Source organism: Ailuropoda melanoleuca, chromosome 4, assembly GCF_002007445.2.
Source record: "Ailuropoda melanoleuca isolate Jingjing chromosome 4, ASM200744v2, whole genome shotgun sequence".
NCBI lineage: Eukaryota > Metazoa > Chordata > Mammalia > Carnivora > Ursidae > Ailuropoda > Ailuropoda melanoleuca.
Window position 1 is genome coordinate 1797770 of NC_048221.1, and position 24065 is coordinate 1821834.

General features: G+C 57.7%; 1 protein-coding gene across 4 annotated transcripts; it reads right to left on the minus strand.

The window, feature by feature from the left end:
• Positions 1–7256: 7256 nt before the first annotated feature.
• Positions 7257–24041, minus strand: SGTA (small glutamine rich tetratricopeptide repeat containing alpha). Of its 4 annotated transcripts, XM_019804118.2 has the most exons (13): positions 23887–23920; positions 17782–17852; positions 16775–16914; positions 16198–16304; positions 15839–15923; positions 14743–14842; positions 13603–13707; positions 12618–12756; positions 12026–12088; positions 10898–10935; positions 10050–10139; positions 9763–9885; positions 7257–8503 (listed from the first exon to the last, which is right to left on the minus strand). In XM_019804118.2, the coding sequence occupies exons 3-12, from the start codon at positions 16872–16874 to the stop codon at positions 9771–9773; spliced, it is 942 nt and encodes a 313-aa protein (XP_019659677.1). In that variant the 5' UTR covers positions 16875–16914; positions 17782–17852; positions 23887–23920; the 3' UTR covers positions 7257–8503; positions 9763–9770. The 4 variants fall into 4 exon arrangements, with proteins under 4 accessions (XP_019659677.1, XP_002923601.1, XP_019659679.1 ...); XM_002923555.4 differs by lacking the exon at positions 17782–17852 and having other exon boundaries at positions 23887–24041; XM_019804120.2 differs by lacking the exon at positions 17782–17852 and having other exon boundaries at positions 7257–8954; positions 23887–24041.
• Between the last annotated feature and the right edge of the window lie 24 nt (positions 24042–24065).

The following is a 24065-nucleotide window of genomic DNA, read 5'->3' on the forward strand; positions in this document are numbered from 1 at the left end:
CGCCCGCCCGCCGGCGCCCCCCGCCGCTCAATCGCCGCGCGGTCGCGACCCCACGGCAGCGGTCCTGTCCAGCCCCGGCTCCGCGCGCGGCTGCCCACGCCCCGCCCACGCCCCTGACCATTGGCTACCCTGAACGCCTCGGACAGAGCGCGCCGTGCCATTGGCTGCTGAGGATGCCACTCATCCTGCGACCCACCTCTCCCACCGGCACGGGAGAGTAGTTTCCTCTTGGTGAGCGGTAGGTACAGCCAGCAGGTGGCTCCGGCAGGAAACTCCAACCTTAGAGAAATGGTTCCGGCAGGACTTGGCTTCCAGAGCTGTCCAGGGGCGCCTGGTGCTGAATGCCACTCGTATGGAGGCTTGGCCAGCGACGGGAAACCATTTCCTGAGGGAGACTGTCCCTCCCCGAGAGTCCACGACGCCGATGCCCTTCCCGTCAGCTTAAAACGCAGATTCATCAGCTCAACATCTCTGAATACTATGTGTCAGGGCCTTTTCTAGAAGAACATCTGTGAGCAAAATAAAGATCAGCCTTCCCGCCCTCTTGCAGCCTACATTCTAGGACAAGATACAAATAATCGCTATACATAATAAGTGATGGAATTATGTCAGAAGTGCTCTGGGATAACAGAACCCACAAGGGGCTATCAAAAGTGCTGGGTATGGGTTGCTATTTTAAGTAAGATGCTCAGATAGGCCTCCTAGAGAAAGAGACATTTGAGCAAAGATGAACGTGGAGAAGTCGGTCCAGTGGATGCATAGAGGCAAACCGTTTCACACGTAAGGGACTGAGAGTATGGAGGCCCCAAGGCAGGCGTGTACAAGAACGTCCGTGTGGCCAAAGAACAGTGACCTGGGGAAGTGTATTTGGAGATAAGAGGAGGTAGGTCACAAAAGGCTTTGGAGGGAAATAGGGAGAAATTGCAGAGTTTAGATCAGAGATATGACCGATCCAATGTATTTTAACACAATCATTGGGTTATTGTATCAAAGCTGCCAATCGGTCAAGTCAGATGAAGACTGAAAATTGTGGATTTTTTTTGACAGAGAGAAGGTAACATTAAAAAAAAATCTTGTTCCATGCCCTATAAAAGCAACCAGAGTTATGAGGAAGACTGCATTCATTTGTTAACTAAAACCTTATTGTCAGCCTACGAAGGGCCAGGCGTGGAGAGAGCTGCTAAGAATAAAGTAGGGATGATACAATGTGGATGGACTGAGGACACTGGGCTCAGCGAGAGCAGCCAGACCCAGAAGGACACATCCCACAGGACCCCACTCCCAGGAGGTCCCCAGAGGAGTCCCGTCCACACAGACAGAGAGGAGCCGGTGGGAGCCAGGCCTGGGGCAGGGGGTGGGGAGTCTGTGCTTCCTGGGGACAGAGTCTCCATGTGGGGAGATGGAATGTTCTGGAGATGGGGGGTGGGGGTGTTTGCACAAGAGTGTGAGTGTGCTTCATGCCGCTGAGCTGTGCACTTAAAGTTGTTAAAATGGTAAATTTAACTTTGTGTATATCTCACCACAATTTGAACATTCTTTAAATTAATGGAGTAAAAAACAAACTCCATGTCCTCACAGTTCTTCTAATATGAGAGACAAGTATTAATGAAATAATAACATACTGCAGTAGGCAGAGTTCTAAGATGGTCCCACATGGTCCCCATATCCTAGTATTCATGCCTTTGTGTAATTCCCTCTCCTTGAGGGTGGGCTGCCCCTGATGACTTGATTCTAACAAATAGAATACGGCAAAGTGTTGGGATGTTATTTCCCGGATTAGGTGACACAAGACTGACTTCTGTCTTCCTAGCACAACTTCTGCCTGCCTTGAGGAAGGAAGCTGAGATGTTGGAGAGGCCCATACTGCAAGGAACTGAGGATGACCTCCAGCCAATAGTCAGCAAGAGACTAAGGCCTTCGGTGCAAGAGCCTATGAGGAGCTGAATCCTGCCAATGACAACATGAGTGGTCTTGGAAGGGGGTCCTGTCCCAGGCCTGCCTTCAGATGACTGCTGCCCAGTGGGCACCTTGATTGTACACTTTGAGAGACCCTGAGCCGAGGACCCAGACTGTGTGAAACTCTATGAAGACAAGAGAGTTCTGTGTGCAAATTAACCAAGGAAACCGGTGAGCAGTAGGGGCAGCAGAGCGTAGCTAATGTAACGGTAGAAAAGAGCCGCCATGTTGGAGGACCTGCAAGCCTGGGCTTGCTGAATGTTAGTAAGCAACAGGGAGGGGAGAGATTAGGGACAGTCCCACAGACCACGTTAAGGAGTTTGAGTTTTACCACGAATGCAGCGCAATTCACCGAAGGCTGTTAAGCAGGTGAGGCTTGTGATCCAATTTATCTCTGAAGGTGATTCTAACATCTGTGTTAAGACTGAATTGTGGGGAAGCAGGAGACCGGTTAAGAGTCATTTGGGCAAGGACTGGCACTTGTTTAGATAAGGGCGCTGGCAGGGGAGAGGGAGCAGCAAGGACGGAGGGTGAGTTGACAGGACGCGGGACTGGTTTGTCTGGGTGGGTTGCAGGGGTAGGAGGTCTCTGGGTGACTTCTAGTTCTCTGGTTTGAGCAGTTAGATGGATGCTGGCGTTGTTCACTCAAATAGGAAAGACTGGAGGAGGCACATATGTGGGAGGGGCGGGAAGACTGAGCTGGGCTTTGCAGAGGTGCAGTACGAGATGTCAATGAGGTCTTCGCACTTCATGCCGACTTCTGCCCTTCCTCATTGCAGGCAGACAATATGGGGTGGCTGTTCATTACTATTAGGTAATTTATTATTGTATCGTCTCTCCCTGGTTTCCATAATTCACAACGACAACAAAAGATTGCTTATAATCAGTGCACACCAGGTAAATGCCTGCAGGGTGACGCCTTCCTATAGAAGGATTCATGATGCGCAGTATTTGTTCATAGTTATTTAGAGAATGAGGCTGGCCGGAGAAGGGCGTAGTTTTGAAAGTTTCCTAGGCGCCAGGACTTGGGTGTGAGCAAATATCTTCAGGGTACTCTAGGAGAAGACTGATACATCTGACTGCATAGCCTACTTCAAAGATCTCTTCTAGTGTCAGACACTGTGAATGAGCTTAAGAAACGAGATGACAGAGTGCTTGATGGAGAACAAAATCCTAGAATAAAAACGGGAAGGGAGATGAGCAGACGATTCGCAGGAGGACAAATACAAGAGGGGAACAAACATTACGGAAATAGGAAGTAAAGCCATTTTAACAGCTTTATTGAAGGATAATTGACATACAAGGAATGGCACACATTTAAAGTATGCAACTTGGTGAGTTTTGATGTATGTGTAATATACCCGTGAAACCACCCTCACAGCCCACAGTGACCACGACCCGCACCCCTGCGTTCCCTCCTGCCCCTTCCCGCCTCACTCCCCAGTATCTAGCATTCTGCACAGTGGTTCATGTGGGTAGTTTCTGGTGTTGGTCTTGTTTAGGGCACTGCTCCGAACACGCCTCTACGTGCCTCTGGGTGGCCATTCACACGTGTTGCTGTTGGGCGTACGTCCACAGCTGGTAATTGTACATCGGGGGGGATGCAAACACTTGGTTTTAGGACTTAACACAGCCGACTTTTCCCCTTCGGTGCTTAAGAAGGGTTAACACGGCAGCCAGAGACTGCCGTCCTGGGAAAGGCTGGCTTGCAAGACAGGCCCTCAGTGGCATCTGGGGACCAGACTCCAGGGGCTTCTGCCCTCCTCACTGCTGGGGGGCTCGGGTCCCTGAACCGTCTGTGCAGACATGGGGTTCGCGCTGAGCACCTGCTCCCCTCCCGGAGTCGGGGTCCTGGCCTGACCCGGACAGAGGGGCCCACGAGACCGACCCCTGCAGAGAACCTGGCGCTGGGTCTCTGCCAGCCGCCTGGACACACCTCACACACACGGTCCCGTCTCATTTGGGGAACTAAGTGCATCCTGTGGGGCACCCCGGGAGAGGACTCTGGAAGCTCATGCCTGGCATCCCCGCCCCCACCCCCACACCGCTGTCCTGAGCTCACGTTGCTTCCTATCCTCTCTCTGTATAAACCACGGTCTTGGGGATGACCGTCTGCTGAGCCCAGGGGTCCTCCCGGCACATCCCGCACCTGGGGTGCTCTTGGAGCCCCGGATGCATTCTGTAATGAACGGCACTTGCTCTGTCTGTTCCTCCTAACCACTCTGGGATATTTGCCTTACATCACGGTTTTAATAGTGTTCCTCAGATCGCTAATGAAATCGAGCCTCTTTGCATATACTTACTGGCTAACTGCATATCCTGGTTTTTTTGCAAAGGCCTGAGTGTTTTCCCCATTTAAAAAATTGGGTTCGGGCACCTGGGGGTCTGTCAGTGAAGCGTCTGCTTCATGACTCAGGGCATGATCTCAGGGTCCTGGGATCGAGTCCTGCCTCGGGCTCCCTGCTCAGCGGGGAGCCTGCTTCTCCTTCTCCCTCTGCCTGCCCCGACCTTGCTTGTGCTCTGTCAAATGAATAAATAAAATGTTTTTTTTTTTTTTTAAAAACTCTTTAACAGATTGGGTTCTATTTTTCTCATGGATTTGTAGGGGTACCTTATATTTTTGTCAAATATATATTGCAAATGGCCTCATCCACTCAGGCAGCTGGAGACCCAAGGAAGAGTTGACGATGTAGCCCAAGTCCCAAGGCCATCGAGGGGCTGAACACCCTTGAGGAGCATTTCCTCGAGGGACCTGTCTTTTCTCTGAATGCCTTCAACTGTTTAGGCGAGGCCCACCTGCATTAAGGAGGGTCAAACATTCCACTTGAAGCCGACTAATTTAAATGTTACTCTCATCTAGAAAAATACCTTCCCACACACATCTAGACTAGCGTTTGACCAAATATCTGGGTACCGTGGCCTGGCCATGCGGATACGTAAAATTAACTATCAGAGTGTTGTGTTCCCTTTAAGAAAATCTGTCTACTCCAAATCATATTCTAAATTTTCTTCTATGATTTTTATAATTTTACCTTTTTCCCCTTAGATTCCATCTTACCCATATCAAAACCAGGCACAACTAAGCCATGGCACCAAGCACTGGGGCAGCGTTCCCCTTTAAGGTGGTAATGAGCGTGGGGGCATGATGAGGCTGCGGGTGGGGGGGGGCTGTTCTTGGTCCGGCGCCAACGACAGGGGCCTGCTGCCCTTGCGGAAACCCGTCCAGCCGTTTGCTCATAACCTGCGCCCTCGCACGTATGTACTTGGGCTTGGATGTACAGTCTAAGCAGCACAGCACAGTAACGAGGGAGGGAAGCATGCCCCCCCCCCAGGCTAAATGAGCTTCCAACAGCCACACGCGGCACAGAATCAGTGGCTCTCACCCCGGAGGGGATTCGCATTCTCCGGCCCCAGGATGGTGGCCCTCTGGCAGCGCAGCGCCGAGCCCAACGTCCCGGCTACGACTCGCGATTCTGAAAGGAGGGCCAGCTCTAAAAGCACAGCCTGACCCCTAGGACCATGGCCGTTTCCAGGCTCGAGCCCGGTGGCTTCAGGGTTACATGTAGCCTTGTTCTCTCTGGTCCTGATGCCGCCGGGGACGGGGTGTCCGGGATGCCGGGGCGCCGCTGCGCCACCTGGCGGTCCCCGCGTCTCTCCTACGAAGGCCACTTTCAAATAGTCGTTTTCAAGGTGGAGGGGTGGGGGTGGAGGGGGCGTGCTGGGAAGGCCAAGGCGGGGCGGGGTTTCAGGTTACCCTGCCTGGGGCAAAGTCTCTGCTGCAGACAGGAGCCCTCCCGAGCGGGTGCTCGAGCGGGTTAGCACATCTGTCGATCTGACATGTTTCTAGGGCCTACCGGGTGCTGGCAATACTGCGGGGTGGGCGCAGTGGGGGGCTGAGCAGCATCGCTGGCCCCCATGATGCCAGGAGCCCCACTGGCTGTGACACCCCGATGTCCCCCAGACACAGCTCAGTCCGTTGGGGGCATAACTGACTGTGGGCGAGAGCCCTTGCTTTGTTCCTTCCTCGGCATCCTGGGACTTAATCCGGTGGGGGGGCGGGGCTCCAGGTCCAGCGCCTGGCGACTGCACACGGAGGGCGTGGGGACAGAGCACAGACCCCTTGATTCCATCTATGGTGCCGGCAGCTGCCCTGCCTCTCAAGGCTCAACCTACTCCTGGAAGCTTTCTCCGAGTCACGACTTATGCTAACTCTGTGTAATTGCTGTTTTTCCTTCCCCTCCACGCACCTCTGACAGGAATATTCAGAAAGATCCTATTTCTACCTTGTGTGGGATCGAGGAGTAATTACCCATGACACACGTCTCGTCAAGTCACATGGAGAAGCCGCCAGCTTCTGGGATGAGACGTTGACAGCTACGTCTTTTCTTCCCTTCTTCCCACTCTGCCAGCAGCTCCAACGGAAAGTTCTGGCTCTTTCCTGAACACTTTGGTCCGGCGGGGGGCAGAAGCTCTGCAGGGCTGCTCAGTGATGGACACACAGGATGGAAGGAGTGGGAGGATCTGGGAGACCTAAACAGCCCAGGTAGCGGTTTCTGGAACACAGGGCTCACGCCCCCGTGCCCCACAGTACAGCTGGGTGCGGCTCTCCAAACAGGTCCATCAGCATGATGCGGGCTCGTGCCAAGTGCAGAACCGACAGGGGGCTGGCTGAGCGAACTCGCAAATTCAGGAGAAAGCAGAGACTGGGCCTGCAGGGGCTGAGCCGCATCCCGACCCCCACCCACTCGACGCCAGGAGCACCCAGTCATGACAGTCACAGACGTCCCCAGAATCAGGACTGCCAGTGAGCCTGCTGAGGAGCCCCACGTGCCTGAGAGACAAGGCCGGCCTGGCTCTCACCCTCCCTGGGACAGCCCCAACCCTGGGACTCGTTTCCCCAATGAAGGGAGCAGGCGGCCCTCACACGCAGGCCGCCTGGGGCCACTTCCCTCACCTGCAGCAGGTGCAAAGGGAGGCCCTGCGGGTTCCCCCAGGGAGAGTGGAGGTGCCCTCACGGCTCTGCCCAAGAGGCCTGGAGTGCAGCATGGCCCCTGGACTGAGTGTGATGGGAAACCAAGGCGTGGGAGAGGCAAAACACAGGAGCAGCCTGGAAGTTTGCAGTTTCTGGAATCATCCGTGACCCCCGATGTGGGAACGGCTTCCAGTTGCATCATGTCAGCCGTCAACGTGACCGACACCACGAGTGTGCCCGAGGTGAGAGCTCCAGGCTGGGGGTTTCTGGAAGCTTGGGGCAAGGGGGCAGGGGTGGCGCGAGAGGTCAAGGCAGAGCGGAGCAGAGGTCGTGATGTCTATTTATTCCCCACACGTTTTCTTGTCACCATGGCTAGCATTCAAATTAAGACCCATCTCGCCAGACGTGGGTCGGACTGCGGGTGGCCGGCAGTGGCCCATCTTCCTACCAGTTACCTACAACATACACGGTACCGGGTCGACCTTGCAGACGGCCCGGACCACCAGGGAGCCCCACGTGATCCAGATGCCAACACTGGTGCCCGCAGACCTGCCCTCCCCCCCATCCTGCCCCAGTAGAGGCCGTGGGGATATCCACAGTGGCCTTGTGTCCTGGGCAGGCTGCCTGGCCACAACTGGCATGCCTGCTCTCCGGGAAGCAGCTCTGGTTGGCTGTGTGGCAATGTCAGGCCAAGGTGAGGGGCACCAGGGGCCCCGCCAGCCCCCCAGCCCTGAACAGGACAGATGAGCCTGTAAGGACCCAGACATAATGGCTGGCAGGATAGCCTGTGGGCAGAAGGGCAGGAGGCTGGACACCCAGCCGGGGGCGGGCTGAAAGGTCATGATCAGCCCCTTGCGGTCTGTCGGTCATGAGTACTGGGACAGGAGTATCAGAGATGAGACACATGTCCATCAAAATGCTCGAATGGAAGAAAAGTCCCAGTACCTGGTCCTGTGCACCCTGGGACGGTCCCGCCCCCTGCTCCCAAATGGGGTGCAAGGTCACAGAAATCGTCTTTTAGGAAAATGTGTCTGAAGAGCTCCTCACACGAAAACCCGTGGTCCGAGGGGCAGGGTGGCCACTGGCGCCCAGACCGCGGCTGGCAGTGAGCTCATCCGAGCAGAGCGCGGCCGGGAGAGGCCAAGGTTGACTCAGAAGTGGCTTCTCCCATCTCCTCTGAAAACAGACCGCGGGGGCTGCAGAAAGGGGCTCTGGGAGCCATGGGTGTCCCCGACGTGGCTTGACACAAAACTGTTTGCTTCCTGGAGAGGGGCTTGAGGACGACCCCCGCCCCGGAACAGTCTAGAAAACACTTTCACGACTGGGTTTTCAGGGGGCTGGGAAGAGATCAGTGCTGGTCTGCGTTCACGGCTTGCTGGCTCTGTTTCGAGAAGGGTCTGGGGGCCGTGGGAAACTACAAACAGGGAGGGGAGGGTGAAGGAGTAATAAAAATCCATCTTAACATGCAGGTCCAATTTCTGTTTCTTTTTCTCTCTTGGGTGGTCCAAGGGGAGAAGATGGCGAAATGCGAGACGGCTTCCAGTTGGTGGGAAGGAGCTGGTGGCACTGGGAGGGCTGGGGGGAGAAGACACGAGGGCGGCGAGTCAGGCCACGGCCCAGGCAGCCACGTTCACAGGCTGGGCGGCACCCGGGCGGCCTTAGCCCAGACGCAGAACGTCGCTGCAGGCTCTGGGGCCTAGGATACGGAAATGCTGGCGAAGGCGTTTTGCAGATAAGGTTACGACATATAACAAATGCAAAACCGATCTCAACTAGGTTTCGTTTTTTCCTTTAAGAGTGCTTTAAAAAAAAAAAGAAAGAAAAAGAAAAATGTGCCCAAATAATTAACATTCGTTGCCGCAGGTGGAGAGATCAAAGTTGTTTTCCCTGTTCCTCAGTGTTTTTGGCTTTTAAAACTTTTTAAACTATTTTTTTCAGTAATCTGTATTCCCAGCGTGGGGCTCGAACTCATGATCCCAAGATCGAGTCACACCCTCCAGGGTCTGAGCCAGCCAGGCGTCCCGTCCTTTGAAAAAAAAATTTTTTTTAAAGATTTTATTTATTTATGTGACAGAGAGATAGCCAGCGAGAGAGGGAACACAGCAGGGGGAGTGGGAGAGGAAGAAGCAGGCTCTCTCAGCGGAGGAGCCCGATGTGGGACTCGATCCCGGAACGCCGGGATCATGTACTGAGCCAAAGGCAGACGCTTAACGACTGCGCTACCCAGGCGCCCCCGGTCCTTTGAAATTTTTAACAGAAAATCACGGCCAAAGGAGAAAGGAGGACAATGAGGCCCGCGACTGCCGGGTGGGAGAGCCCCATGCCAGGAAGCACGTCTATGGGCAAAGGATGAGTCTAGGGGCCCTGCGGGTGGCCCCCAAGCCAGACACGGCCACTGGACCCCCCAGTCTGTTTCCAGCAATCCTGCCTTAACAGCTGCTTCCGGCAAATACACACGCGCACACACACACACAAACACACGGCGAACCCCGGGCTTGCAGTGTGAGGCAGCACGGGCCTGTCGGCCTCCCTCCCAGGGACCTCACTGGCCACCGCTGTGGCTGCCCAGGGGTTTTCTGCACAAACGCGGACTACTGGCGCTCAGGCCACAGCACCGCCAGGGAGCCGTGGGGGCTCAGCCCTCGTCCACACAAACCCCACTCAGGTGACAAGCCCACCCACAGACGGCCACCGGGAAGGAACAAGACTCGAGTGGAAACACGTGGAAAGGGGTCTGATGATCCCAGACACCCCCACCACGGAGACCCTCCCAACCCAGAGGACACAGGGCCATCAACAGGGGCTCTCCCCGCTCACGGCCCACAGGGACTCACGTGGGCAGTCACTCCTGCTGGTCGTCATTGCTGGCACTGGGGGTCCGACTTCGGATCTGACTTCGGAGCTGTTCTATCAACTCTGGGTTCTGCTGCTGCATCTGCTGGGCAAACTGCTGGCCGCTGCAGGGGAGGCAGGCCCCAGCTCAACTGGGAGGCCCAGGCCCCTCCTGGCCCTTCTGGAGGACGCGGGGTCCGACGGAGCACCCAGGGACACGACGCCCCCGCTCTTACGCTCACGGGTGGGCCCCCACCCCACCTGAGCCCCACTGAGCAGGTCTACTCACGCCTGGATGAGACTGGCCAGGTCGTTCTGTGAGGGGCTGGTGCCAGGAGTCCCCAGGGGGTTGTGGCCGCCCGAAATCATCCCGGACATGCTGCAAGGAGAGCGCACGACGTGACAGCCAGCCCAGCCTGCCCATTCCCACCAGGCTCTGCTGTTCCACCCACACGGGCTGCCCTTTGTTACTGTCTGGCAGCCCCTTTGGGGCCCAGACCCGCCCTGGCCCAGCCCACCCCCCTCTTTGATGGCAGCTGCTCTGAGCTCCAGCAGCTCACTTGGAAACAGCCTGTTCTTGGCTTAAAGACAGGAGTCCTCAACCAGGGGACACACGGCCATGCCTGGGGATGCTGGCCGGCCCCTACAGTACGCCCCCCCCCCCCCCCCCGCCCCCGGTCAGCAGTGCTGTCGATGAGAAAGTCTGCTTTAAGATCTGACCACAGTCTGGCAGTTCTTCACTAAGTTACAGAGAATCACCATGTGACCCAGCAATTCCGCTCCTGGGTGTGGACCCAGAACTGAGCCCATGACGCTCAGGAAGGGAACCTGACACAGAAAGCCATGCGGTGTGAGCCCATGTGTGTGACACGTCCAGAACAGGCTCTTCCATGGGCGGGGAGGGGGCTCGTGGGGGCTGGGGACTGGAAAGTGTCTCTAATGGGCACGGGGACTCTTTTTGGGGTGATGGAATGTTCTGGAATTAGATGGTGGTGGCTGTGCAGGTGGATATACCTAACGCCACTGCACTGTAAACCCTAAAATGGTTAAAATGGGCAAATGTTATGTTACATGCACCTTGTCATGATAAAGAAAGAGATCTAACCCCAAGTCCCCAAGAAAGATGGCGTCACTTACAGCTGCTGGACTTGGGGATTGTTCATTAGGGTTGAGGCCTGAAGAAAAGAACAGGTCATCAGACACCGCGAGCGCCCACACCCATCTTCAGACCGCAACACTCCACCCTGAGCGCCCTCAGCTCTCCCGGCACGCGCACCAGGCCAGGTGGACGCCCTTCCCCGACACGGTTTACCGCTTTGATCCTGTTTGGGTCTCGTCCCTCCTCAGGACCCATTTCGGGAAGCGGCCAAGCGGGGCGCTGAAGAGGGCCCGTCCAGCGTGGCTCACGGGGGCCCGGCTAACCTCTCTGAGACGCCGGAGGTCAGGCTCTCGGCTCCACGGGCCAGTCTCTGCCCTGACCACCCGCCCGGCGTTGCCATCGACGCAGCGCGGCTGTGCGCCAACAAGATTACAAAATCCAGCCGCCCCTAGGTGCAGGAGGTCGAGAGGCGTGACCACTGCCGGGCTGAACCCTCCCGCCCTCTGAGGGCTTGTGTCCCCAGCCCCTGGCGGAGCCCGGCCAGCAGCCCTGTGTGCCGACTCGGGAGGCACGACGCTCCTTGTTGCCCTGAGGGCATTTCTGCCAGAGGGTTGGGGATTTCTCTCTTCCCAACGTGGAGACCCTGGCCCCTGAGGCCCCGTGAGCCAGCCGTGTAGCCTGCGGTCAGTGGACACGCGTGTGCGGGCCCAGCCCGGCACAGACTAGCACTTCCAGCCTTAAGCCTCTGGCATCGGAAGGTGGCGCTGCCGCCTCGGGGGCATCCACCCGAACCTTGGGCAGCAGGCGTGCTGTGCTGCCTGCCGTCAGGGTCTCCACAGCGCGAGGAGGAAAGCGAGCTGGGGGAGGGGATGCCGCCTCCCTGGGAAGCAGGAGGCAGAATCGTGGGTCCTTTGTGCTCAATATGGAGGGATCTCACTTGGGGCAGTGTCTGGGGACATCTGTGGCCGTCACACAGGAGGAGCTCCTGGCGTCGAGGCGGTGGGGCTGGGGCTGCTCCTCAGCCCGCACGGCGCCCCGGTCACGCCCTCAGAGAACGGCCGGCCCAGCGTCGGCAGGGCCCAGGCCAGGCAGCCCGGGCCCGCGGCAGGCGGACGCAGGCCTGGGTGGTGGGCTCGGACCCCGTGGGAGACGGGAGCGCAGGTTACCATGCTCATGAAGCTGGGGTTGTTGAGTAGGCCGGCGATGTCAAAGCTGCCGACACCTCCTGTCTGTGGGGGTGAGAAGAGCCCTGGTGAGTGATCACAGGACCAGGACACTGGCCCCTGGAACAGACGAGGAAGATCCCACAGGGAGGCGGCTGACGCCCTAACAGGCATAGGGCTCAGACATCCTCTCGAGCCAGCATCCAGGCCTCGCGGCCACACGCTCCTCCATCAAAGGCACGCGTCACGGTATCGATCACTTAGGAAAGTACCGCGTAACGCTCTGACATCTTGGGCCCCCGCGGAGCCTGCAGGGCCCTCAGAGGTGACCAATTCCCACCAGTCCACCGCCCACACCCCAGCCCTCCTCCATCAGGCTCTCACACTCTGGGCCGCCACCCCCTGCCCTGACCGCCCCCGAGCCAGGTATCTGACAGATAGAGTCGGCCCCCAGCCCAGACTCTGCTGAGAGCACTCACCTAGCCTGTCCTAGGCCTGCATCCCCTGCCTCACCCATTCCTTCCCATGGAAACCCCGGTAAAGAAACTGGCCCACATTCCCATTCCCTCCCGCTCCCTTCCCCGGGGCCACTCACGGGACTTGGCGCCTCTCTCAACTTCAGCTCGGCTATCTTGAGGTTCGACTTATAGGTCTCATTGTCAGGATCCAGCTCCAAGGCCTTTTTGTAGTAGGCCACGGCCTCAGTGTGCTTGTTCAAACTGGAGAGCGCGAGGCTGGGGGAGAGACACCGGCGTGTGGGGAGAGGGCCTGGGAGGCTGCCCGCCACTCCAAAACCACTCCAGCGGTCGCTGTGGCCTGGCGTCCGGTGGGGATGGTGGGGATGGCATGCAAGGGCCGTGGGGGCTGAGAGGGTGGGTGTATGAAAAAAATTCAAAGGCACACGGGCGGGTGCCCCAGAGGGATCCACACAAAGGGCTTGAAGGCCCAGAGGAGGGCCACAGAGGCAGAGGGCAGGGTGGTCAGATGTGGCTGCCTGTTCTTGACACAGAATTCCTAAAACGCCAAACTTCCCAAGTCACAGGCGTCTCCTGGTATTCCTAATGAGCCCCTTTGATCGCACCCGAGTTTACGCCCATGAGGTGACTCAGGATGGGGCTGGTGGCCAGGAAGACCAAATCTGGCATGTGAGCGGGAACCTCGTGACCCCAAACCCCTGGGAGGGGAGAAGGCTGGACAGCAGGCTGCAAAACTGAACGAGATGTGGAGAACGTGCCCATTACTGAAGGCATCACGTCCCACTCTAGGGAGACAGAGCTCCCGCCCGGGGACCCTCCTGGACCCTGCCCTGTGGAGGTCTTCATCTGCGTCCTCTGGTGCACACAAGGGCACTTCCAGCAAACCGCTGGAGCACAGGAGAGCGAGTGCTGGGAACCCTGATTGACAGCAGCTGGGTTGGAAGGAGGGGAGGCCCAAATTTAGGACATGTGAGTGGGGCCGAGCCCTGACTCCCGTTTAGACTAGGATCAGGACAAAAGCAAACAGCCAGACGTCTGGCAGGTGGTGGGGCGGTCCAGGAAGGCAGAGCTGCCGTGGCCCCTCCCGGCTCCCGGGGCACTCACCCCATCCTGCCGTAGGCTTTGCTGTAGGACGGGTCTATGCAGATGGCTCGCTCACAGTCCTGCACGGCCCCAGTGTAGTTCCCGAGTTTGCTGTAGGCCGCGGCTCTGGGGAAACAAAGCAGGGCAGGCAGAGCTGGGGGGCTCGCTCGCTGCCAAGGAGGAGCCTCAGCTTCCCCATCGGTCAGGCGGGGGTAGGGGGCCGGACACAGCGTTGCCAAGGGCTTCTGTCTGCGGAGCACCTGTGCTGGGGGCTGCGACAGGAGACAGCCTCCTGGGGAAACTGAGGCAGGAGGCAGAGCAGCTTGGCTCCATGATGCTGCAGAGCGCCTGGCTGTGACGGGACCAGGATCTGAACCCTGAGTGATGGGCTCAGCATCCAGGCTCTGCCCACCATCGGGAGCTGGCGCCCAGTCTACGTTAGGGAGTATCTGACGTTAGATGGTAACTGATCCACTGTGAGCCCCCCATGCAAGCTCTCGGGGCTCCCCTCACGCGAGATGGCTTCTCGGACTGCTTCAGGTCGTAATACTGCACTTCGCAGTTCTCCCAGGTTTTGAGGCGCAGAAAGGATCAGAGAGGAAACACTGAGCGGCTGGGCAGCTGGAGGACGTGTGGGATTCCCGGGACTACGCATGCAACTTCGCTGCCAATCTGCTTGTGTTATTGCCCCGAAGAGTCCAAAGAAAGCAACTAAGACGACAAGCAGTTCTGCCCCGTGGGAGTGCAGCTGACGTGTGGCCCCTCCTCTGGCCTCGGCTACCCACCATCGGCTCTGGGGGCTTGCGCCCTGGAGCGCAACCCTGCGTCCCACTCAGTCCCTCTCATTAGCACAACAGTCCGTCCTGGGAGGCCGTGGGAGAGCGGAGGCAGCTTCCCCTTCCGAAGGACCGGGCAGGTGGGGATCCTCACAGCCAGCAGCGGCGCTGCCGTGAACGCGGGCCCAAAGCGTCACCCGCGGTCTGGCTTATTTCCCTGCTGTGGGTCCGTGCAGCATGCTGCCCTGATTTTAATCTTAATGCCACGCTCAGCTGTGCTCGACAGCACGCTGGCCGCCTGCCGCTGGCCGCTGATCTGGGGCTCTGGCTGAACAACCCCTAAGCGACAGGACAAGCGCCTCTCCTGTGCGCGCCCGGCCAGTACCTGTTACAGAAATAGACCGCGTTGGCCGGGTTCAGCTCGATGGCTTTCCCATAGAAGTGCACGGCAGCTTCAAAGTTCTCCACTTTCATCTGCTCGTTTCCTGAAGAGAAAGAAAAAAGATTCCCCCCCGCTGTTCCAGTCGGCAGAGGGCTCTGAGGGCTCTGAGCCGTCAGGCCGGCTTTCCTGGGGTTTTCTCTGAAGGTGTGAGACGACTTTGGGGGGCAGGCTGCAACACTCAGACGTGGGCTTTGGGGGGGGGTGGAGGATGTGGTTTGCATCCGGCATCCTGTGGGTTCTGGCCTGAGCCGGTGCTCTGTGATGACTGTCACTGCTTTGGTTGTGACATCTGGAGACATAAGTCTCCAACACTGTCAATTTTGCTCCTTCCTTTGGAAGTACTAAGTTTTGTGAAATGTAATTCAAATAATCTAAAACTCACATTTTTAAACTGTACAACTGAGCAGTTTTTAAATATTCACAGATGTCCAGCACCATGATCTAATTCCAGAACATTCTATATTTCCCCAAAAAGCAGCGCTGACCCTATCAGCAGTCATCCCCCATCCCCTCTCCAGTCTCTGACACACACTAACTCATTTCTGTGTCCGTGGAGGAGCCTGTTCTGGACGTGGCACACATGTGGACGCACACGCCACGGGGCCTTCTGTGTCTGGTTCCCTCCCTGAGCGTCGGGGGCTCAGGGTCTGTCCCCGGGGCAGCGTGTGTCAGCGCCTTGCCCGTTTGCGGCCGAGGGACGTCCTAGAGCATGGACAGGTCACATTTACCAATTTATGGACATTTGGGCTATTCTATCTTTTGGCTGCTGTGGACACACGCCTGCATTTCTCCTGGGCCCACACCTGGGAGGGGAGCGGCTGGGCCACGTGCCCACCACGCGACCACGTGTGGCTGTCAGAATGCCTTCCACGGCCAGGCCTACCCACATTCCCACGGGCCCGTGCACACCTGTGTTTAGAGGCCCCATCTCCCGAGGCCGTGTGCCGTGCGCAGCCTCGCAGCACCGCCCCGCACCCCCGGGGGCTCGCCCGCCCGCCAGCCCACAGTCCAGGTGGGGGTGCAGACGGCCCTGTCTCACCTTCAGTTTTGAGGCGCTCCGCCTCAGCCGAGTCCTCCTCTGAAGGCGGAGCCTGCTCGGGGCTCCTTAGGTCCTGCGGCGCCTCCTGGCCCCAAGGCAAAGACGAGCTGTTTAAGGGGCGGTGGGCAAGCCTGCCGCCTCCCTCCTGCTTAGGGGCCAGCCACAAGGGCAGCTAAGCTCCGAGGGAGAGCCCCTCAGACAGGGGGGCTGGTGCTGAGCCCCCCACTTCCCCGTCCACAAGCCGGGCACCACGGCTCCACAGCGGGAAGCCTGGGAGAGAACACGGGCCTTGCACAGGTGCCCCAGAGACTCCGGCCGCTCTTGCTGTTACTTCTGCTCTGGGAAGCCCAGAGGCTCACCTTGCCCGCAGCAGCTGCTTCAAATATTTCCGGGAGAGTCTGAGGGAGAGCAAGGTCGCGGTCTTCCACGGTCACCCCAAAAGCAGTCTCCAGGCACTGGATTGCCACTGTAGGGGGGACAAAGGGATTTTCTTCTGAATGCAGCCCAGACTTTAGGACTCTGGGGCTCAGAGGGAGTCCTGCCCCTGAGAAACCCAAGTCAAAGGCCTGGCATGTGGCAGGTGCCAAAACACCACCTCCCACTGTGTCACCGCGGGCTGAGCCAGCTGGACACCAAGGGGCTGGTGGCGGGGTCTGGGCAGAGGGCCACTCGAGTGCCAGTCCAGCCTGGGCTCCTTGCTCCCCTGGACCCGTGTGGCTTCCAGGGGCCATGGCTGCTCCACCTTCTTTTAAGAGAAAGCCTTTCTTCTCTGATCAGTGGAGTTGCACCCATGGCGTGGTGGAGGAGAATGTTCTGGAATCGTCCCTCGATGAAAGCTGGGGAGAGTACCAGAACACCCGCAGGAGGCTGGGCCTGTGGTGACGGGGGCTGGCTACGTGTGATGGGAAGGAGGGAGGGCAGCGGAACCACACGTACCTTCCAAGCTCTCCTGGGCATCGGACGAGAGCCCCCCATGCCGGAGCTGGTCGTGCAGGAACCGGATGATGGCGTAGGCCAGGCGCTTCTTGTTATCCATCTTGAGACAGGAAGAGACCACGCCCCGGGGTTTTTAGGATCTGCGGACCCAAGTCGAGGGCGTGAGGAGCACAGATGGGGGGCACGGGTGCTGCTGAGACAGTGCCCGTGGCACCTGCTTCTCCAGGCCCCCCCGGACCACTAGGCCCCGGCTCACCAGGCCTGCGCCAGCCCCAGCCCCAAGGAAGCCACTTTAAGCACCCTAGGCAATTCTACCTGAAGCACAAGAGAGGCGGAAACAGTTATGACCCCATTTCACAAATGAGACACCGAGCCTCCCGCGGGCAGGTGGAAGAATGCTCCCAGCCACTTTGCCTCCTTATTCTAAAGGTCACGTGGCCTTGGCCGTCACCACCCTTTCAGAGCCTCAATGGCACGTGGGGGCTCCCAGGGATGTGGTGGGCCGCCCTGCAAGTGCTAGTCCTGCAGGTCTACGAACCCCGAGTTTTAGCTAAGCACAAGCCAGACCCCAGTCCCACCTGCTTCTCCATTCAGACTGAGAAAACAAACTGATGGTTCTCCAGGTTCTCAGTCCCCCGAGGGACATGAGGGGGTTGGACAAGTATTGCGGGGGTGGGGGGCAGGAGATGGAGAGGGGGCAGGAGGGGAGGGGCCCAGAGTAGACCAAAAGGCCCCAGAGACACGGAGCCCTTTCCAGGCTGTCCAAGGGCCTTCTCTTGGTCCCTCTGCTATGTGCTGGACTCCCAGCCCAGGAGCGATCACGCCTCAGGGGCTGTGGACCGCGTCTGGGCACATGTGTGGTGCTCCCGGCATCGGCGGTGAGGACCTGTTGCTCAGCCCCCAGCTCCCAGCATGCCCACACAGCACAGAACGATCCGGCTCGAGCGTCTGCAGTGCCCAGGGGAGAGGCCTGGTCGGGAACACTCTGGGTGTGAGGGGTCTGCTACCTGAAGGTCTACGATGGGTCAGGCAGGGCACAACGCCGTCGCCCCCCCTCCGCACACTTCCACGGCTGCTCCTGCTGACAGAGGCAACAGGCTGGGGGTGGGGGGTCTGTGAGGAGCGGGCGGCCCGTGGCTGCCCAAGTCCACCTGCGCAGCCAGAACCCGCAGCAGGAAACGCCTCGGTCTCCCCAAAACGCCTCCAGTGGGGCGGACAGCCTGTGCCCCACAGAAAACAAGGAGCGGGCCTCCTGACCACATTCTCATGAACCTGTTACCAGCCACGATGGAAGCATCCATCGTGCGGCCCCAGGCTCTCCACGGAGATGGTGCCAGTACCAGCGNGGGGGGGGGGGGGGGGGGGGGCGGGGCGCTGGGCAAGGGCAGTCGAGACACTCGGTGCTGGCCGTGAGCAGAAAGCGCGGTCTCTGGTTCATGGGAATCTATGTCCATCAAGAACTGCTTCTCAAAGTGAGGGAATCAGACACAGAAGGCCACACGGCATGAGTCCACGTGTGTGACACGTCCTGAACTGGCTCATCCATGGACAGGAAGGGGGTTCGTGGGGGCTGGGGAATGATAGCTGATGGGCACAGAGTTTCTTTTTGGGGTGACAGAATGTTCTGGACTTACAGAAAGGTGCAGTTACACAGTAGTGTGAATATACCAAAATGCACGGAATTCTAAGGTACGTGAATTATACCTCGATCTTAAATAAGGGAGAAACCGAAAACACCCGTGTTCTGTAAAGCTGGTGAAGGAACTAAAGCTCTTGAGGATGGTAATGAGCTCCCCATTTCTGGACACAACGACCCCTTAGCCAGCAAGAGCCTCTGGCTGGAGAGCCTCCCTAGAACTGGAAGGTGTGGGGTCAGGATGGGCCCACACCCGGGGGCGAGTGGCCAGTCCCAGACCAGAGGACCTTAGGGGCGAAAGAGGGGCCCACAGAGATCAACCACCACAACCCACTCATTTTGAGGGAAGCCCCAAAAGGTGAGTCCTGCTCCCCACGGATCTAGAGAGCGAACCAGTCAGCCTGCTGACCTCCCAACCTAAGGAGAACGGACCGAGTGTTGAACTGTCCTCATCTTAGGCATTTGTTTTGGCAGCAGCACTATTCACGACAGCCGACAGGCAGACACGACCCCAGCGTCCATCCACGGACGAATGAGTAAACAGTGTGGTCCATCCACACACTGGAACACGATCTAGCCACAGGAAGGGACTCTGACACCAGGCTCAGCGAGAGCAGCCAGACCCAGAAGGACACATCCCGCAGGACCCCACTCCCAGGAGGTCCTGGATAAGTCCCGTCCACACAGACAGAGAGGAGCTGGGGGAGCCAGGGCTGGGGGAGGGGGTGGGGAGTCTGTGCTTCCTGGGGACAGAGTCTCCGTGTGGGGAGACGGAACATTCTGGAGATTGGGGGGGGGGCTGCAGGACAGGGTGAGTGTGCTTCATGCCGCAGAGCTGTACACTTAGAGATGGTTACGATGGTAAACTTTGTTATGTGTCTCTTACTATAATTAGAAAACGTTTTGTTTTGTTTTCAACGTCTGAGGTCCTCCCCTTCAGACGTACGATCCCAGGACACTTTGTATGCTGTGTTCCAAGTCAGGCCTAGAGGGTCACGTTTGGGCAGCGTCCTGTGGAGAATGAATCTTGCATTCTTAAGTCCCTTAAGTGCCTACACCCCACCTATGTGTTCCAGGCACCGCTTCTGAGCCCGGTTCCCCTCCCCTCCCATGGGTCACTCACACCGGGCTTTGTGCACACATATGATGTGTATGGGAGGACAGGGCTCAGTCTTCCCTCCCAGGGAACGAATGCTGGTCCTGATGCTGATGGGCGCTCGCTTAAGAGTGGACTGAGAAGGGAAATCTGGTCTGCAGCAGACGTCTCCTGGTCTCCTGGTCTGAGTGGTGAAGACGGGTGGGGGAGCAGTATATGAGAGTACTGAGGTTCATGGAGACAAGGGTTCAAAAAACTAAACACCAAGTCCCGCTCCTTTCTGGAATACTTTCAGCCCTTCCCATGCCCCCAGCCCTTGGAGCCTCAGGGCTTCTGCATGCGAGGATCCCCTGCCCCCAACGGACTTCTTGAAGCACTCTGGCCTGCTCTCCCTGGCATCAGCTCTCACTGCCTGCTTTCTGGGCTTCTCCTGGTCTGTCGCTTGGTCTTCTCTCAAATGCCGGCCCCTCGAAGGCGATGCACCGTCAAGAAGTCAGAGCCTTTGGAGCCTGCTCTGGGTCTGGCATATGGGTGACAGGCCATGGAGGCCCGATTTGCCTGGGAAGTCACGGGCCTGGACTCATGTCTTAGGCCCACCTATTTCTGCCTGAGGCCTGTTCCGTATCACCTTCCCCACCCTAAGCTAAGGAATGCTCTGTCCCATTGGAGAGTCCCAGCCAATAGCCTCACCTCCCTCTTCTACAAAACGGGTTACCGGAGGCGTCCTTATCAGCTGTTACAAGAAGTCATGACTTAATGTAGAGTTTCTCTACCCTGGCATTACCGACATCAGGGGCTGGATCATGTGTTGCTGGTGGGGGGGCGGGAGCTGTCCTGTGCAGTGCAGTGTTAACACCACCCCTGATCTCTGTCCCGTGTGCCCTGAGGCAAGGGGCACAATCTCCCCTGGGTGACAGCCCTTGGATCAGGGGGTTCCAGTGATCCCCAGGAGTATCTGTGCTCTGTAACCATCTGACTCCTGAGGTCCTGGGACGCTGCACACATTGAAATACACACACTGAGTGGGAAGGAGAGAGGGGGTGACTCACAGACGCTGCAGTCACCCTGATTTGTACCCTCTGACCCCGGGGGATTTACTCTGGTGTCCAGCATGAGCAGAGGCTGGACTCAATATTTTTCCAAATAATCAACGCAGGGTCTCTCCTGCTTGGCCCTAACATTAGGGGCCGGTCACTGTCCATGGGGCGTCCTGAGCACTGTGGGGGCTCCGCAGCATCCCTGGCCACACCCCTCAATGCCAGGAACACCCCCCTCCGCAGTGGTAACAACCACAGATGTCCTCAGACACGGCCAAACTACCCAGCAGAAAATCCCTGGAACTCTACGTGGGAAAGTAAAGGCTCTAAACAAGCACACGTGATTTTTCTGGCCAGAGAGCCCCGCCGCCGGCTTTCTGCAAACCTGTTCAAAGCCTGTTCGCGCCTTCTGGGTTTCAGCCTGCAGCACAGGACTCTGTCCTGAAGGAGCCAGCAAGGCATCGGACGCAGGTGGTCCTCAGAAACTTGCTTCTTTGAGAGACAGTCTGCGAATCTTACTTCCGCGCATGGCTTTTGAGATGAACTACCTTCTGCTCTCCACAAAGTTGGGCCCAACAAAACACGGGGACAGCACTTTTCCTCGACTCCTACCAGGCACCCGGACCCTTCAGAACAATCACAACTTGTAGGGTTTTGGCTGCCGGACAGAATTCTCAGAGAAGGCCTACTCTCTGAACAGTGAGTGCTTTATGAGCTCTCAGAAAGCAGCACCGAGGTGCCAGCCGCACAGGGTGCCCAGCGAGCCTGGCGAGGGTGGAGCGGGGGTCCTGGGGCCAGCTCCTCTGGTGGTCTTCACAATCTCTCCCGGCTCTCAGTCCACCTTTTCATTTCCTCACTTAAAAACAGAAACAGCCTCTACTCCTTTTATTTCCCTGCCCAGAACTGGTCAAAGGGAAAAAACGGCATGCCTCCCTCGAATGACCCCTGACCACCCCCGCCACCCGGGCGGTGGAGCGCCCGCTGCTGAGGACTGCCTGCCTCCATCCTGAGCCCGGAGCTCTGTTCACAAACAGCAGTGTGCCAGGCCAGTGCCCTCATCCTCTCTCTCATCCTAGCACACCCCCGGTGTCCGAGCAAGGACTGTCCCAAGGCTTGAGTCCACAACCCTCACCGCAGCCTGTTTTCTTCTAAAATGCTGCCAGAATGCTCTGCATGCTTCAAAACCATCAAAAGCTCCTTGGAACTTTGTGAGTGCACATGTGATGTCCTTCACCAAACCCTCACTGGCTCCACTCAAACACACTGCTCACCTTTCCTCCAACCCACCTGGAAACTCTTTAATTCCCTTCAACACCAAGCAGCAAAGTTATCTCAGACAGAACTAGATGCCCTTTTTTTTCTGGCAAAGTCCAAGTACCAGCCTTATCACCAGCCCAGAAGGCTTTAAAACTGTCTGTCATCCACCCCCCGCCCTTACCCAGACTGTAAGCACTGGACAGACATCTTCCCTTTCAACCCTAGCACTCAGCTATGTCTGATCCATATGGTCTTGGGAAAATGTTAGATCCCTGTCAAATTCAGAGCCACCTGACCAAGTTCTCTGGAAGACCAGAAGAGACAACAAAACTTGGGTCCTACCTACCAACAATTTCCTTTATTCCTTCAACCCCCCTGCTGAGCATTTCCCACAGGGGCTAGTGTTGGGTCTTTGGCAAAACACATGTAGGATCAAAGTCAGACTACAGCTCACAATCTGGGGCAGAGCTTAACCCCATTTACAGTTGCTCACCCTTCCTGAAAGACTGAACTATAATAAACCTCGGATGAAATCGTTGGTGTGCGAAGTGCTTTCCAGGCCCCGAGCTCAGTGCAGTCCATGCAATGGCTTATGGAGGGGGTCAGTGATCATTTTCTGAAAAGGGCCACAGGGCTTCTGTGGAAACCACTCAACTTTGTTCTTGTGCAAAAGCCGTCACAGGTTTCGTGATGGAGTGCTCCCACAGAACTTCATTTACAGAAACGGGATGCAGCTGGATTTGGCCCCCTAATCACAGTCAGCTGAGCCCCTGGGTTGTTTATGCCAATCCCCATTGTACAGAAGGAAAGACTGAGGCTCAGAAAGATGGGGGTGCTACCCGAGGTCACCCAGCTTAGAAGATGCAAACCAGGAATTTCGAGCCCCACAGTCGGACTCCAGAGCCTAAACGCCGAAGTGCCCTTTCCTCTTCCCACAAAACCTGCACGTGATTTCTTGAGTTCATACCCACGCCCTTGTGCACACGCAGTTCATGCTGGTGAAGAAGCACTGGCCTAGAGGAAGGTTTAACTTCCCCACTGTGGACACTGTGGACGGTCCTCTGTGAGGAAGTCCTGGGCACCGTCGGGTGTCAGGCAGCATCCCTGGCCCCCACCCACTTGATGCCAGGAGCACACCCAGTCGTGGCAACAACAAATGACCCCCAGACATTGCCCTGTGTCCCTCCTGGCAACAAAACCACTGGTCTGGGGAGAGAAAAGCAGACAGACCAATCAGAGATAGAAAACCAAAGGAAATGGGGACATCCTCCAGCCTAAGGGATGCAGACTGCACACGTTTTCTGACACCTGATAAACTAGCCACTCTCTGGTAAACTCTTAACAAGCAGCAGGAACCTGAGCAGAAAACGTTCTACCTATTTAACTTCACAGTGAGCCTAGGAAGCACGTCTTCCGCGGTCCCTGGTTTAGAAGAAAAGTGCTGCTCAGAGAGGGAAGCGATCTGCCCAAGCTCACACAGCCAGTGAGGAGGTGGAGCTGGTCCTCAGTCCCAGCTCCTTCCCATCTCTAGGACAACCGACAGAAGACCGTAGCTGTGAAAGACCTAAAAACCGCTGACCCCATTAAGCTCTCACTTTGCGCTAGGCCCTATGGCTTTAATCTTCCCAAGACCCCCATCCCACCCAGTCAGGCAGGAACCGTAACGACGCCCGTTTTACAGCGGGGGAAACTGAGGCTTCGAGAAGCCAAGAAGCTGGCCAGGTGGAGAGCGGCGCGCTAGGACGGGACCCCGACCTGTGCCCCACGAACGGGACTGTGTTTCCGGACAGCAGAAGACACCCTCACTGCTTGCGGGGCACTTTCACCTCCCGCTGTCCACCCACGGGCCTGCGAACCAGCATTTCCCGGGCCTGGGGTGCGGGGGAGGTACAGCAGGGCCGGCGTAGGGCCTGCCCGACGCCGCCCTGCCTCAGTTTCCCCTTCGCGCCTCCCACTCACAGCAGCCAGCAGATCGCGGCGACCCCAGCCCCAGACCAACCTCTCCTTACGGGCCCTGGAGCCCCGGGAGCTCTGAACCGCGGACCCCAGGCCCAACCGGCTCAGCGCCGGCTACCCCGCGACTCACCTCTCAGGCGGCCGAACGCCGACCCACCGACGGCTGCGCCTGCGCACCGCGGCGCTGCCCGCCTCCGGCCGCGACGCATGCGCGGAAGGAGCCGGCTCCCGTTGGGTTTTATTCTGCGCAGGCGCGTTAATTATCCAGGCGGGCTTGGGGAGAAGTGACGTAACTTAGAGGTGGGGGCG

Coding starts and splice junctions, on each gene's coding strand:
- SGTA (XM_002923555.4), bottom strand. CDS start 16,874: ATGGATAACAAGAAGCGCCTGGCCTACGCCATCATCCGGTTCCTGCAC. Junction 16,305..16,774: donor TGCCCAGGAGAGCTTGGAAG/GTACGTGTGGTT, acceptor TCCCCCCTACAG/TGGCAATCCAGTGCCTGGAG. Junction 13,708..14,742: donor GCGGTCTATTTCTGTAACAG/GTACTGGCCGGG, acceptor TTGTTTCCCCAG/AGCCGCGGCCTACAGCAAAC.